At 48.1% G+C, this 16,537-nt stretch overlaps 1 protein-coding gene across 1 annotated transcript in view; it reads left to right on the top strand.

The window, feature by feature from the left end:
* Positions 1-16,537, top strand: part of FKBP9 (FKBP prolyl isomerase 9) — a 34,271-nt gene extending 17,734 nt beyond the window's left edge. The window contains exons 6-10 of the mRNA XM_037041166.1: positions 3,920-4,065; positions 7,107-7,293; positions 10,802-10,947; positions 13,458-13,621; positions 15,223-16,537. Coding sequence (XP_036897061.1) covers positions 3,920-4,065; positions 7,107-7,293; positions 10,802-10,947; positions 13,458-13,621; positions 15,223-15,399 — 820 coding nt within the window. The 3' untranslated portion in view covers positions 15,400-16,537. The remainder of the gene's footprint in view (positions 1-3,919; positions 4,066-7,106; positions 7,294-10,801; positions 10,948-13,457; positions 13,622-15,222) is intronic.

Raw genomic sequence — 16,537 nt, 5'->3', positions numbered from 1 at the left:
ACCTGACTGGTGACATACCTCCCTGGGGGTGAGGCCCCACCCTACAATTAATTGTCCACGCTAGGTACCCAGGGCCCTGGGTGACGTTTGGTACCTCGCCTTCTGTCCTTGCTCTCTGTTCACACCTAACTGCTTACCCCAGTATGTCTACTATGAAATCTTCTGGCTTTTTTTCACCTTGAGATTTTTCCATTTTAATACTTGGAGAGAAATCATTCATTTTTTTATGTTTGCTTGGTGTTTCACTGGGTGAAGGTACCATGTTTGTTTAACCATTTCTCTCTACTGATGGCCAATTGAGGGTCTTTTCTTTTTCTATTATAGTAAACTTCCAGTATGTGTGTGTATATTATTGCTTGTCATATATGAGCTTGGTTCTGTCCTTTATTGCCTGGAATTGTATTTCAATTTAAAGGCCACTTTTCTTGTGGATACGAGATTTCTTTCCATATTAATGGAATCACAGTTTTCTCAGATTTCAAACAGGTTTTCATTTTAGTATGTCGGGATCTAGTCTGTACTAATGGCTAAATAATAATCCATTGGATAGATTTATCTTAATTCGGGTGATCAGTCCCTGTTGTTTTCTGCCTTTTAACATTTTAGGTAGGGCCCAGTAATTATCTGTAGCTGAATCTTAAAGGATATGGTAAATTATTTCCTTGGGATAAGTACCTGGAGGAATCTCTGGTCTCCAGTTATGAGTATTTTTACAGCTGTTGGAAGACACCACCAAGTTGCCCTCAAGGGAACTTTCCATCACTGAGTGCCCCGTTGCCTGCAAACTTGGAGACACTGGGTATCATTTTAAACTAGTCTTTGACAATTGGTAGAAGAAAAATCCAACCTTAGAGCTCTAATCAGAATTTCTTTGATTGGTCTTGAGGTTGAAATTCTTAAAAATATTTATTCACTCTTTGGATATCTTCTTTTGTGACTTACCTATTTATTTCTTTTGCCTATTTTATGGTGAGAGTATTGGTATGTGCCTTTTTCCTAATGATTTGAAGACTCTATACTAAAGGTATTAACCTTTTTATGGTTGTATGTATTGTTGAAAATGTTTTCTGTTCATTTGTATTTTAACTTTGGTTACTGTGATTTTTGACCTATTTAAATGTAAACTTTCTTGTTGTTAAATATATTCTACTTCTCCTTTATGACTGCTTTATTCTTACATAAATTCTTATATATTCTGTCTTTGGTGACTCCCTAAAAAGTCTGTCTCCTCGTTTAGAGTATATAAATATTCACTTGCATTTTTCTCATGTCCTTTTTTCTTCATTAAAATTTTAAAAAAAATATTTTTTTTTTTTTTAGGGAGAGAGAGAAACACTGACCTGTTGTTCCACATATTCATGATTCATTGGTTGATTCCTGATTGGGCCCTGACTGGGGATTGAACCCATAACCTTCATGTATTGGGACAATGCTCTAACCAACTGAGCTACCTGGTCAGGGCTCTCATGCCCTTTTAACGGTATTATTTTTTTATCCTGTAAAATATTCTTTATTAAAAATTTTATTTTATAAGGTATTATGTTCTTATTGTATAAGAGAAATAATGCAAAGATATAGAATTAAATAGAATAATTTCCCATCAGCCCCTTCTATTCTTGCTACCCAGAATAAATGCTAGTAACCTTCCACAGTCTCTCTCCATGCTTATAAATGCTTTCATGTTTAAATCTCCAATCCATCTGGAATTTGTTGTGGTGTTCAGTGGTACAGTTAGGATCTAACTATTTTTTTTCCAGATGGTGAGCTAGTGCTTCCAACACTCTTTATTGAATAATTCTGTTTTTTTCCTCACTCATCACAAATCCGCCTTTTATTAGGCACGAAATGCTTAGGGACTGTTTGGGGCCTTTGTCTGGAATTTCTGTTCCTTCCGTTGGTCTGACTCTGCCTGGGCCGTGCCACACCTTTCACCCGTGCAGGCTTTTAATTTGCACGATAGCATTCTTTTTCTTTTTTACACATAATTATTTTCCACTAAGTGACGTATCGATATGGTTCAGAAACCCTCAATGTGTGAAAGGATATGCCGTGAAGACTTTAACTCTGTTTTTGGCTCCTCAGTCACTCTGTTCCCTTCTTGACAGGGAAAGAGTATTAGGAATGTCACAGGTCTTTCATGCGCACGTAGTGAGATATATAGTCCCCTATTTTAATTTTTTACAGGAATGAGAGCTTGCTATATCCTGCACCCTCAAAACTGTGGCCTTGATTATTTCTATTTCCAAGTGAAATTTAGGGTCCCTCCACTCCCCCATACACACACCACTCAGATTTTGACTGGAATTGTTTTAAAATTTGTAAATTAGTTTGGTGGAACATTGATACCTTGATAAACCTCAGCTTTCTCATTGGGGAACAGGATGGTTTCCCATTTATTTCTGTCTTCTTTTAAAGTTATTTAAAGTTCTCTGCACTTCAGGCCCACCCTGCCCCTCTAGTCTCTTTCCTGCCTCGGCCTTGACCCAGCTGCTCCCCATCACTGGTCCCTGCATCCCCAAGTGTCCACCATCTCCCCCATGGAACCTTTGCTGACTACTCCAGTGGGTGGCTTTTCCCTGCTCTGAGGGACCTGCCATCTCTCCTGCCACCTGGTGCCCCTTTCTCAGGGATCCCACCTCACAGGTAGCCTTCTCTTTCCCGAATGGCTAGGGCCGAGCTGCTTTTGGCTGATGGTCACCAACACCTGCTGGTGAGGCAGCCCCCTGGGGACAGGGTAGGGTGTGCAGAGAGCCTGCCTCCTGGGTGAGGGGAATCATCTCTCACTACCATTTCTTCATGCCCTTGGCTTTGTGGTCTCTGAGGGGTGTGAGAAGGAAGGCCCCTCCCTGCTCTCCCTGGCCCCACCTTGCCCCAGGCCGGCATCCTTTGGCTGTGTGGGGTGAGGTAATGATGGGATGGACCGGCTCTTTCAGGGTAGCCTTTTTGCCATGGGGTGGAGGCTGGCACAGATCACTGTGGCTCAGAGCTGGGGAGTCGGCGTGGCAGACGAAGTTTCATCACTTTATTCTGGAATCATCCGTCTTTGGGAAGCTGATTCTGCCCTCACCAAACTCATGATACTTGCACTCCCTTGGCAGTTCGCAGGGATGCTAGAATGCCTGGGTCCCCGCCAGCAGCATGGGGAAACCCAGGTCTGCACCCAGAGGCAGCGCGGTGATTCTGGACTGAGCAGGGAGGCTGCCCAGGCTCTCTGTACACGCGCTGCTTTTTGGGACTCTGAATACTTGTGTGCCACGTGCACAGATAGACTCATCTTTAGATGCTGGAGACAATGTCCTTGGATACACTCTTAGTTTCTTTTTTTATTGATTGGTTTTAGAGAGAGGAAAGGAGAGACAGGAAGTGGGGTGAGAGAGAAAGAGAGAGAAACATCAATTTGTTGTTCCACTCATATTTTTTGTTTCTTTTTTATTGTTACACTTATTTGTGCATTCATTGGTTGTTTCTTGTATGTGTCCTGACAAGGGATTGAACCTGCACCCTTAGCGTATCTGTATCCGGAGGATGAGCTAACTGAGCTCCCAGCCGGGGCCTACTTTTTATTTCTAATAAGGGCTCCCCTCGATGCTGTTTTCATGAACTTGACACAGTTGCCAAGCGTACAGTCCAACTGGCATGAGCGACATTTCTGTGGTTGCTCTGTATCACTGCATCCCATTCATAACCTGACCAGAGTGTGTTGGAGGGCTTGTTTCTGGGGGTGCTTTTGTAGATGGCCACCTCCACGCTGTGTGTGGACAGAGGGGCCAGTTTCCTTAGATTGTGAGAACACAGGCTAAGGGTTTCCTGTATCCCTGGGGCTAGCGGCTTCTGTATCCTGTTGCCTCACAGTGCTGACTAATATCATAGCTGCTGTGGTGTCCCTTGTGTGGAACATCTTTCTTTTCTTCTTTTCTAGCTACTCACGGAACCGCACCTTTGACACATACATTGGGCAGGGCTACGTGATTGCTGGGATGGATGAAGGTTTACTCGGCGTTTGCATCGGAGAGAAGCGGAGGATTGTGGTCCCCCCTCACCTGGGGTACGGGGAGGAAGGGAGAGGTGAGTGCCTGCTGCCTTCTCCAGGTCCTACAAAGCAGCAGCGATGGCTGCTTGCACCCCAGTTCTAAGCATCCAGGGCTTCTTAAGTGAAATGTCAGAACTGAATCTACCTGGCTGGTATGGCTCAGTGGACTGAGTGCCAGCCTGCAGACCAAAGGGTCACTGGTTCAATTCCAAGTCACTGCACATGCCTAGGTTGCCGGTCAGGCCAGGTTCCCAGTAGGGGACGTGTGAGAGGCAACCACACATTGATGTTTCTCTTTTTCTTTTTCTCCCTTCCTTCCCTTCTCTAAAAATAAATAAATAAAATCTTTAGGAAAAAAAAGTAAATTCCAAAACACCCTTCTTGTTCTTTAACAGCTTTATTTGTGGTATAATATATATGCCATAAAACTCACCCATCTTAAGTATACATTCAGCGACTTGTCGTAAAGGAAGTGAGTTAAGCCACCATTCCCTTAGACCTGTTTCAGAACAGTTTTCTCACCCTCATCACAAGCTCCCTTCAAAAATTACACAAATAATACACGTTGACTTTAGAAACTACAGATAGAGGAAATGAAAACCCCTCCAATCCCACCACCCAGGAATACACATGGTAACACGGTAAAGGGAGAGGGACCCTAGAAGAAGTCTGTGTCAGCCGCAGACCCTGTGACTGTGTGACCTTTTATGGCAGAAGGGACTTGGCAGATGTGATTAAGATAAAGATCGTGTGATGGGGAGGTCCTGGGTCACTCAGGTGCCCTTGATGTCCTCCTAAGAGTCTCTGTACGAGGGACACAGGCGGTCAGAGAGAGGAGAACACGCTAAGTTGATGTCTTGGGAGATGAAAGAAGGGACCACATGTCAAGGAGGGAGGGTGGCCTTGGGAAGCTGGACAAGGCAAGGACACAGGTTCTGCCCTGAAGCCCCCAGAAGGAGCACATCCCTGCCAACACCTTGGAATTAGATTTCGAACCTCGAGTTAGGAGAATAAATGTGCATTGTATTAAGCCACCAAGTTTGTCGTGAGTTGTCATAGCAGCAATGGGAGACTAATACAGCCGTGAAGTGCAGACTGTTCTACATCTTGAGTGTATGTGAATCTACGTCGATAAAAGGAAACACGTGTCCACCAATGTGAATGCTGACGACGCTGGGCCCCTCTCTCCACATGACTTTGTGATTCTCTCACCACCTGGTTGGTTGTGAACAGCTCTCTGTGCCGTCAGGTAGTTTTAATGGTTGCATAGTATTCCAAGCCAGACTTCCTTTCTTAATTATGTTTTTTCTCGTATGGCGTTTTTTTTTCGCTAGCTTGCTTAGGAATAGTTGATACAGCATTTATTTTGCTTTTGTTTTCTTTTTGCTGATGGGATTCTGGCTGGCCTGGCAGGCTGTACACATTTCTTTCTTTTCTTTTTTTAAGATTTTATTTATTTATTTATCTTTAGAGGGGAAAGGAAGGAGAGAAGGAGAGAAATATCAATGTATGGTTGCCTCTCGTGAGTCCCCTGCTGGGAACTGGTCTGAAACCCGGGCATGTGTCCTGACTGGGAATTGAACTGCGACCATGTGGTTCGCAGGCCCATGCTCAATCCACTGAGCTACACCAGCCAGGGCTGTACACATTTCTTTTATTAACCTGGATCTTTGGAATTTCCCCAGTAGGGTATGTCCAGAGTATCTAAGAAACAACAGGTTGGTTATACTGTGGATAAACATGATTTATCTCCTGACTTAAATTTCTGATTTATAAAGCCACAACGGACCACAGCTTAAGACACATTCAACAGGCTTGCTTCAGGTCCTGTTTACCTGGGGTCTCGATGCTTTGTTGTTTTGTAGCATGTAAACTTCTGCTTTTAGCCAAATGCATGCAGAAATAGAAAACTACTTTCCGAGTGTTTGTGTTGTGTGATAATGCCCTCAGGACTAATCCTTCCTCTCTCTAAAAAGACTACATTGATGGAAAACATTTGCTGAAATGATTTTTCTCCTTTTGGCTTTCTATCAACTATGAGACAGAGCTCTGCAGAGAATTATATAAGGTTGTGGGAAGCATCGGAAGACTCATAAATTTTCTGGGCATGAGACTGCTGCATCCCGAGTCATTTGTTGCTGCGGGGGAGGGGCACCCTGCCGTGTTAACACCCAGGTGTTTTTGTGCCGGGTCCACCTCTGTCTTCCTTTGACTGGCGCCCATGCCCACTTTGTGGGGTGCGATGGGACCTACTGCTGGTCCCAGAAGGGTGTTGGAGCACAGAGGAAGCATTCAGTAGCGGTCTGTGGAAGGAGGCAGTGCTGGGCTCTGCTCCGGGCTTTGCTCCGGGCTCTGCTCCGGCTCCATCCCTGGCACTGCACTTTCTTGCAGTCATTTATCTCACTGGATTGCCACAGAGGTTGAGAGAGAACGTGTATGAAAAATACTTCTGTAAGTGAAAGCGTTGTTCAGAGGTCATGTGTTCAGGTGGAGACAAGAATGGAAGAGAAAAGCACCTCCGTGGGTTTGTGTGGACCAAACGTATAGGATGGCTATAAAGGTGCTTGGGGAACCTTAGGTGTTCTGTGTCGTAAGGGGTGTGGGTAGGCAGTTTGGGCCGGGGGTCTTTCCCCACGAACTTTCCGTAGGTTTTTTCCCTCTTGTGCAGTGACTTTCACCCTCATCTCACCTCTTACTTCTGGGAGGAGCAGGGTGAGCCTTAATGTGGCCGAGCTTTAGTCTCCCCGTCTGTGGGGAACTTAGCCGTAAATCTTTCAGGCTCAATGACTACGTGGGGCAGGAGCTCATCAACTTGCATTGTAGTCCAAACTGTGCTCCTAACTGGCTGTGTGACCCTGGCCAAGTCTGTGCCTCCATTTCCCCACCTGTTAAGTGAGGGTTAGGTTACTTCCAGCAGCTCTTGCAGCTTCGTTCTTCCAGAATGCCATAGGACTTCATGTCTGAGTCCCCTGGGCTCCTCACTGGACACCTGTGAGGACTGACGTGGTGATGTGAGGAGACATGTGTCCCACTGCTTGGAGCGTTCCCTCATTCATTTCCCGTGTGTGTCCTTCAGGGAATATCCCCGGCTCGGCTGTGTTGGTGTTTGACATCCACGTGATTGACTTCCACAACCCTTCAGACTCCATCAGCATCACCTCCCACTACAAGCCCCCTGACTGCTCTGTGCTGAGTAAGAAGGGCGACTACCTCAAGTATCACTACAACGCATCGCTTCTGGATGGGACCCTGCTGGATTCCACGTAAGGGACCCCCTGGGTTGAGGGGGAGGTGAGCCTGGGGGGCAACAGTCATGCATTCCCAGGAATCTCCTCTTCTTCTCATCAGATACTGGCTGAGAACTTTTATCACTGTTCTTCCTGTGCCTGCCCCCCCACTCCCCCCAGCAGAGCTAAGCCTCCATCACTGCTCAGGAGCATCATTCTGAGTTCTCCGTTAATGGTTGCCCCTGGTTCCTGGGAAGTTGTCTTTCTGAAAAACAGATCTCAGAAATGCTGTCTTTACTGCTTCTTTACACTTGAACCTGCAGATGAATCCAGACTCGGGGTCTGGTGCATCAAGCTGTCCTTGCCCACTGTGTTCTGCCCCACTCGTCCTCTTCTGCTGGGACCGGCCTCCCGCTTCCCGGTGCCCCTGCAGGATGCACGCGACTTGTGGGGCAGGATGCACGCTGCTTGTCCTGTCCTTCCCGTCAACGTCTGCCCTGGCTTCCTCCCTTTGCTCAAAACCTCTCCTTAATCCTTAGGAAGAACCAGCTGCTCCCTCTTCTGTAGTCTCATTGTGTTTTATGCAATGCCTGTCTTTTATTTTCATTTCTATCTCAATTGCTGGTCTGAATACCTGAGGGACACCCACAGTATTTATTCATATTTTTATTCCTTACACCTGGCCCAGAGCACAGCCCCAAGGGAGCATTTCATAAATGTTAGTCGACTGAGAGGACTCTGAAAAGACATTAGAAGAATCAGCAGTATAAATTAGTATCAGGGGCGCCAAAGGAGTTTTGCTTCTTATGCATCTGCATCTTCAGATGTCTCTGTAAGTTAATACAGTATTTTCTTCTTTGGGAAAGAGACGCTTTCAGCCTTTCTTTATATCTCCATGTAAGTGCATCTGTTTCTGTACTGAGTCTGGCTTAGGTTCCTGTTCAGTCCCGGGGACAAGAAGGCTTTCACATACACAGTGTGTGCTGCACTTATTCCAGATGCGGAGGGTCTTCCCTCCCTCCCCCAAGTCCCTCTGCCTCCTGGCTTCTGGTGACAGAGTGCGGCTGGGGAGAGCCCGGCCTAGAGGACGAGCCCTGGGGATGCAGCGTCCAGACCTCTCTGCTGCTGGGAGACCCCGTGCACTCAAACCGTGGGCGTGTTTGATCACATCCAAACATGTTCATTATTAGCAGCTGCATCTGATGAATCTCTAAGAAAGTAAAAATGCTTCCAAAAATTATGACATGCTGCCCCTTGTAGCATGTACCCCAGTTACAGTGATGTTAAAATGAGAGAAAATATGTATCACAGAATCAGTGAAATAGGGACTAGCTTCTGGGCTGCATGTTTCTGTGGATGAGGCTGAACAAGTCTCCTTGCCCTGGTGTCAGAGGCCTGCAGGGGGCAGTGGGGAGGAAGACTGGTTTGTGGTGGTTTAGGGCTTCAGTGAGTTCACGACGTTAGAACGGTCTACAAGATCAAGGGCATAGGTCATTGTTCTTGCTAATATTCACATTTTTGCCTGGCCGTGGAAAGGGGACGCAGGGGCGGGAAATGAGCAAAGGAATTCCGACTTGGTGCCTTCAGGATGTGCTTCTCTCATGGGGTGGAAGCATTAGCTTTCCAGCCTTCTTTGCATTTGGTGGGTTCCCAATCTTCTTCCAGAGCAGCCCGGAGCCACGTGACGCTCCCTCCTTTTATCTGAGACTCCATTCTGCACCACGAGGGTCTTTGTGGGACAGCGTTCTTGCTGGACTCCTCCGGGTGTGAGCTTCAGAATCCTGGGGCAAAGGGCCGTGTGGCGGGCTTCTGCCTACCTGTGTGTTCTGGAAGGTGGGACCTGGTCCCACCCCAGCCCTGGGAGGAACCTGTGAACAAAGGAGGCAGCCCGTTGTTGGGAAGATGGAGGGAATGTTGGAAGGAAGCCAGTGAGGCCGGCTGCAGGCAGGAGGCAGGAGGCAGGAAGCTTTCGAGAAGCTGGGAATGCCCAGGAGGAATGAGGAGAATGTCTGAGAGACAGATTGCTGGAAAAGAGAGAAAAGGAGGGCCTCAGGGAAAAGAGTCAGTGGGGTTTTCAGACATGACACATGAAGACACATTGCTTGCTTGGAGGATTTTCTTAATATGTGTTTAAACTGGCCTCGGAGATGAAGAATGGAGATTGGTCATAGGACCCCTGAATGTGTTCCTGAAACCCAGTCGTCTCATGGGAGGTCCCGATGGTCCCTGCAGTAAAGCAGTGTGAAGGCGCCTCTGTGCCTGGGACAAAGGAGAGATTGTGTGGGCAGCGGGACAGGGGGCTGCTTCCCGCAGGCTGCTGGCTGAGGCATCCCGTAGCGGTTGGTTTTCTTTCTGTTTTGTCCCAGGTAGGACAAATGCAAACCCTGTTTGGGTTTCCCAGCCCCAGAGGACCCACTGGGCCCTGGGAACCAGCTTCAGGAGGGGAAGAGCTGGCAGCCCTGTGCTCTGGGGAGGGTAGGAAAGCAGAGGAGGGGATGTGACCCAAAGGGGCTGACCCTTCCGTGCTGTTACCACCTGGTCAGAGGTGCTGAGGAGCCTCTGAGATACCAGGAGGCTCTCCTCCTTGTCAGTGAAGTGCTCTCACTGTTGGCCTGCAGGAAGTAACAGGATGGCCATGGGTTTGGAAACACATTTGTTTTCAGTAGTGATGGGGGTGAGAAAGCCCAGGGACTGTGGACGTCAGTGATGGTGAAAACCACAGTTCAAGTGAAGCTCTGTGTTATTTTTCTGCAGAAACTGTTACAGACGCAAGTACTCTCCACCTTCAGGGCCACCTGTGAATTGAGTTCTGTGTACTTCCTCTCCGCCGTGCCAAGTGCAGTATGTCACCTCCTGTTTAGAGTGTCCCTGTGTGACAGCTCTCAGTGTCTCTATCCTGCAGATGAGGAAACTGAGGTCACGTCTCCCAGGGTCAGATTCACACTCAGGGGGCCAGGATTCACACTCAGGCCTTGCTGACTCTACAAGCCAGGGTGTAACTACATTTCCTGTTTATAAGATTCCCATGGAAATGTCTGACTAGACCATTGACTGAAGCTTTAAAAAGAATTGTAAGAGCAGTACAAAGAGCTTTGTCCCCCCTGAACCACTGGAGAGTCGGTTGTCCCCACGCTGCCCTGTCACCGCTCAGTGCTTTCTTGGGCTGTTCCCAGCGCCAGGGCCTTTCTCCTGCATAACTCAATCCAGGCATTAAAACCAGGAAGGCAACAGTGATCTATTACTACCTTTTAATTCTCAGACACCACTTCAGTTTTGCTAAATGTTCCCAGAAGGTCTTTACTCACCAGAGGACCCCATTCCCATATGTTCTAACACTGAACCGTGCCTCCGTCTTCCTCTGATTTTCATCGGGGCACTTTAAAAGATGATGGGTGTCCTGCTGTTGTTTTTTGCAAAGTGTCCCCCTTGTGGGTTCGTCTGTTGCCTCTTGACCCGAGAAGGGCTCTGTGTCTCCGGCAGTGGCGTGATGTGCCGGAGAAGTGGATGACCGACCTAACCTGGGACTCTTCTCTTCCTCTCTCAGGTGGGATTTAGGCAAGACGTACAACATTGTCTTGGGGTCCGGACAAGTCGTGCTGGGCATGGACATGGGTCTCCGGGACATGTGCGTCGGAGAGAAGCGGACGGTGGTCGTCCCGCCCCACCTGGGCTACGGGGAGGCTGGCGTGGGTACGTGGCAGCTGAGGGGTGTCTGGGGCGCGTTCCTCTGGAGTCTGGGCTTTGGGGTGCCATGTTTAGCATCATGATATGCTTCTTCCATTTTGTTTTTCAGTTTTTTAAATGTTTTTTATTTTTATTTTTCATTCAGAGTTTAATTCCAATATTAGTTTGTACTGGTTTCAGGAATACAGTGTAGTGGTTAGACCACTGTGTGGAATCGCATACTTTACAGAGATTCCCCCCTCGATATTTCCGGTACCCACCTGGCACCATGCACAGTCATCGCGATATTGTCGACTGTCTTCCCTGTGCTGAACTTACATCCCCGTGACTCTTCTGTGACAGCCAGTGTGTCCTTCTCCATCCTTTCACCCTTTTTACCCAGGCATCCAACCCAGCTTTGTTCCTTTTGAACCCCAAGAATCTGTTGGATTTTTTAAAAAGCATCAAACATTTTTGTATTAAGACCCCTGTGAATTCAGCGTTGATGCCACGGCTAGTGCCCCGTGCCCTGTTGAGAAAGCAGAGTTTCCGTGAAATGCACTTGGACCTTCGAGCCCTCGTGTGGGAAGCGCCCCTGCAGGAGCTGCCTGGGCAGTGTCTCGCAGGCAAGGCCAGGTCAGGCGCTTCCTTCGGACCTGGGTCCTGGGACAGCCTTCGCTTTTCACTTGTCCTGAATTATCTGTGCAAGGAGGTTTCCTTTCACGAGAGGTGAATTCACGTTCTGGAACTGCTGGCTTTATCTCACTCGCCCTCAGAACTGTGAGGGTTCATGTACTTGACGATTTTGGCCGGAATGAGACCCCAGGGAGGACTTGGGAACCCCTTCTCTTTCGGTGCGTTAAGTGCTCCTGCTGGCTGGCGGTGGACGCAGGGGGAAGTGCTAACTCGTAAAAGCAATGGGCGTTTTGGACTCATTTTCTGTTTTCAATAATTTTTAAATAACTGTAAACATACTCTCTGCCACTCCTTCCCCATCTGAAAAGAAACAAAAAAATATGTTTTGTATCCTATAATCACAGGTACTTCTGTGATTATGTATTAAGTAATTATAACAAAATCTGTAGTAATAATTTTAAGTAATACATGTTGTATTTGTGTATATAGTCACATACTTATATAACTTCTTTTGGGTCTGTGCTATATACAGGCCCGTCCATCCAGCCATGCACTATGAAAAATAGAGACATTTACTGACGAAGATAAAAGAAACATTGTATATAGGACAGTGACACCTCAGTCCCCTTCAAAGTAGGCACCTTGGGACCTCACACAGTTCTCCCAATCGCTATTAGCTGCCCCTTCCTAATTTTCTGAATCTAATTGATGGTCTGAAATCTCTTCCCTCTCAAAGGTGATTTTAGTTTTGGGAAAAGCCAGAAGCTGCTGGTCGGTAAATCTGGGCTATAGTGGGGCTGAGTCACCTGGGTGATTCGATGTTTTGCAAAAAAACTGCAGGAGACATGATGTGCATTGTAGCAATGAAGCTGCCAAACGGTAGTTGTCCATACCTGCAGCCTTCTGAATCATTGGAATAGTTTCCACAGAGGAATGATCAAACTTAATGCAAAATTTGGTGCAGATTCATTACTGTTCTCGCTCAGTCGTTTGGAAGGCAACAGCCACACAGTACATGTGCTCATTCAATGGCGTCTACTGTCCCTACTGACTAGTACAGTGAAGTTGTCATTGTTCACACATGTGCATTCCAGTTAACTGTCCTTGCCTGCTGGGTTACATCAATGTTGCAAAAACCATTTTTGCCCTGGCTGGCGTAGCTCAGTGGATTGAGCACGGGCCTGCGAACCACACAATCAAGGTTCGATTCCCAGTCAGGGCACATGCCTGGGTTGCAGGTCAGTTCCCAACTAGGGACGCACGAGAGGCAACCATACATTAATATTTCTCTCCCTCTCTCCTTCCCTTCCCCTCTAAAGATAAATAAATAAAATCTTTAAAAAAACTCTCATTATATTAACAATGGCTGGACTTTTCCTGGACAGACCTCGTATACTGTTTTTGACTTTGTGTTTACAGTCGTGTCTTGGATCATTATTTTAAGGCATACTTTATTATTCTTAAAGTTCTGCTGTTAGATTTATTCAAAAGTTCTCCCATTGGAGTCTCTACTACTTAGTGGCTTTCAAACATTTTTCACCAGAATACACAGTAAGAAATACGTGTATGTCCTAATCTCTGTAACGAATATGTACATGTACATTTCGTTTTATACGTAAAACTGAAACTCAAGTTTCATAAAATGATACTTCACCTTTCTATGTGCAAGGTACCTGAATCTGTTTTATTCTGTTCCTTCATTTAAACAAAAGATGCTGGTCACTATCCTCTCAAATGACTTGACTGCCTCATAGTCACTACCTACAGTTTGCAAAAACCACGTGCTGATGCTGACTTTTCTTGCCTTCCCTGCGGCAGTCAGAGCCCAGGGTGAGGTGGGAAGTTGAGGGGGCCTGTCAGCTGCCGCGTGGCGCTAACCCCTCTCCCTGTTGCCGAGGCAGATGGAGAGGTGCCAGGCAGCGCTGTGTTGGTGTTTGACATCGAGCTGCTGGAGCTGGTGGCCGGCCTGCCTGAGGGGTACATGTTCATATGGAACGGCGAGGTGTCACCGAACCTCTTTGAAGAAATCGACAGGGATGGCAATGGAGAAGTCCTGCTGGAAGAGGTAACTGACCTTTGAAGGCGAGTGGCACTGAAAGAGCCCAGGGGGCCTGACCAGGCCTGAGGACCCATTCTGAAGGGGAAGGCTTCTTGGGCTGTGGGGACACCTGTGTTTATTTCCTGTGGTGACTGTGACCTGCGCACTCACGTGCCTGGCACTGTCCCATGTGCTCTCTAAGGTGAGGCTCTTTGAGGAAACTGAAGCCCCAAGAGGTACGGGCACTGATTCAGGGCTCACAGATCTGGATGGGTTCCCAGTTCCTGGGGGCCCACCCGTACCCACCCTGGGTTAAGTGAGCTTCACACACATTATTTTGGTTGGCCCTCTGGAATCATCCCCATTTTTTCAGAAGAAGCCACTATGCGCAAGCTCATATAGCTCCCCCGTGGTTGGAGCCAGGACCCACAGCCCTGTTTGAGCTTCTGGGTCCTGTGTTGTTTCTCACGTACTGGATTCCCCTGTGTGGACCTATCACAGCCCTGGGGAGTCCAGCTGTCATCCTCTCCCCACCTGCTTGCTCAAGGACATTGCTCCAGCCTTCTCCCCTTTCTCCCATGTCTTCCGCACTTCCCCGGCTGCTGGCATGCTTGCATTAGCGCTGAACTGGCCTTGCTGAGGGGACTGGTGCCCCTCCCATTGCTGAGTCAAGTAGTTGGTCCTCACTGTCTGACTCCTTTGCACAATGCCTTCTTTCCCCAGCTTCCAGACACTGCCACTTTCTTAGTGTTCCTTCTGTCTCACGAGTAGCTCCTCAGGAGTCTGTTCTCTGATCTAAAATGGAAGTCAGATCATGGCCCACTGCAACTCAGAATGCTGTAGAAGCCCCCCCGCCCCATTTCCCAGGTCCTTAGAGTGGCCGGTACAGAGGCCTCCTCCCACAGCCTGCTCACTGTGGCCTCCCCTCCCCCTACTTTCCTCTTGCTGGTCTGTGAATGCGCCAGGCACACATGCACCGGCCTCTGCACCTGCTCTGCGCCCTGCTCCGGAGACCCGTGCCCTAGACAACTAGCTCCTTCCCTCACTTCCTTCACCCCTTTTCCCAGGTCTTCCTCTTCACTGGGTCTTACCCGGACCACCAAGTTGGTACTTCAACCCCCTAGCCCACCTGTACTTTTGATCTTCCTTACTTGGCTCTGCTTTTTTGTTTTTCTAGAGCATTTCACTTTCTAACTTAACATGTAACTTAGTGGTGGTGTTCATTTTGAATGCGTGTCTTTCCTACTCGACTATGCGAGAATGACAAGGGCAGGATGTACCTCTAGGATGCTGCTGGTCTGCATACAGCAGATGATGGGTTTATCTTGTGTAAATGAACGGATGTGGGCAGCAGGGTTCTCTGAGGCTGGGTGGCTGGGGGTCAGCCCTGGGGAAGAACTAGGGGTGGGGGGTTAATTTGGGGTGACAGGACAGGTCCCGGAGCCACACTGTGCATTGCCTGCCTGGATGTTGGGGGTTTTTGACCTGCATCTGGTGAACAAGCCAGGCTGCAGAGCTCCCACAATTCTGTCTGCTTTGCCAGCTCCGACGCAGGTTTCATTCTGTTCGAACCTGGGCTTGGTGCCCTCGGCGGCTGTGTCTAAGGGTCTGTCCTGTCCCCTTTCCAGTTCTCTGAGTACATCCATGCCCAGGTGGCCTCTGGCAAAGGGAAACTCGCTCCTGGTTTTGACACTGAGATGATTGTGAAGAATATGTTCACCAACCAGGACCGGAATGGAGACGGCAAGGTCACGGCGGAGGAATTTAAACTCAAAGACCAGGAGGCCAAACATGATGAACTCTGACCCAGATACAAGCTGCCAGGTGACACCAAGGCCCCCGTCATGACATGGCGTGCCATGAGGGCTTGAGGGTCTCTCAGCAGGTGGATTGTCAGCAAGTGGTAGTGGGTCACACATCAGGGGTGCGTTGATACACATGCTGAGAATTTTAGGCCGAATGCCAGTGCTACTAGACAAAATTGGGGCGCAGTGCCTTAGCGTGGGCTGTGTAGGATGTGGAAAAGGCTGTCCTGCCAACCATTGTTTGTGGGTCTCCTGGGTAGTTTTGTTATTAAAGGAAAATAGTGTCGCACAGAAGTTATAGCCATCGTGGAGGGAACAAAAGAAAAAGGGTCCAGGATACCTATGTAAAGAGGATGAAGAAAATTTTTTTTAACATGCTGGTGTTTTGCAAGCATTGTTCAGATGGGCAGAAAAAAATAAAGGGTGTGTCCCAGCAGGGTTCCCAGAAAGCTTCTCATTGGCCTGTACAGCCTTCTGGTTAAGCCCAGCCTCCACCTTCCCTCCGACACTCTCTCTCTCTCTCTCTCTCTCCCTCCCCCCCCCCCCCAGTTAGTCACACCCCTCACTGTTGCAGTCCTTTGATTGGCCGGGTAACTTGGGCATCTAGGACCACGGGTAGAGAACTTGATTCTGCGTTTGCCACGTGGGGTTCCCTGCGCTCCTCTTTCTTGTCCCCATCGCTGTATCCCTTAGTGCACTGAACTCTTTGATCATCAGACTGATACACACAGGGCTGGTGGCCGAGCCGAACTCCAGAGCATGCCACTGTGGCCGAGGTGGGTATGTCTTCCCAACAGGTGAGCATAACTAAGGTGACACATTTCTGCTGCTCATCTGTGTCCTGGATGGGGAGGTGCCCTAAAGCCCAGGCCTCACTCTGCAGAGGAAGACGAGGACACGGCACCTGTCGGCCTCTCCCCCTGTTATGCGGTGACCACCCTATATCCTCTCCTCTGTTCCCAACTGGTGGCGGCTCTCACCCTGAAGTAATGCAGGATTTCCCTTCCGAAACTGCTTTTACTAATTTAAACGGTTTTGTACTGACATAGCTCTGAGGTAGTCTGTGAAAACGCCATGCACTCGTTCAGTTGAATGTTGGAAAACTGACCTTTTCCGTATATAAAATGTTGAAGTCTCT

The sequence above is a fragment of the Sturnira hondurensis genome, unplaced genomic scaffold, assembly GCF_014824575.4.
Source record: "Sturnira hondurensis isolate 20B ecotype Veracruz unplaced genomic scaffold, ASM1482457v3 Scaffold0002840, whole genome shotgun sequence".
Taxonomy (NCBI): Eukaryota; Metazoa; Chordata; class Mammalia; order Chiroptera; family Phyllostomidae; genus Sturnira; species Sturnira hondurensis.
This window is presented reverse-complemented; position numbering and strand designations above follow the sequence as displayed.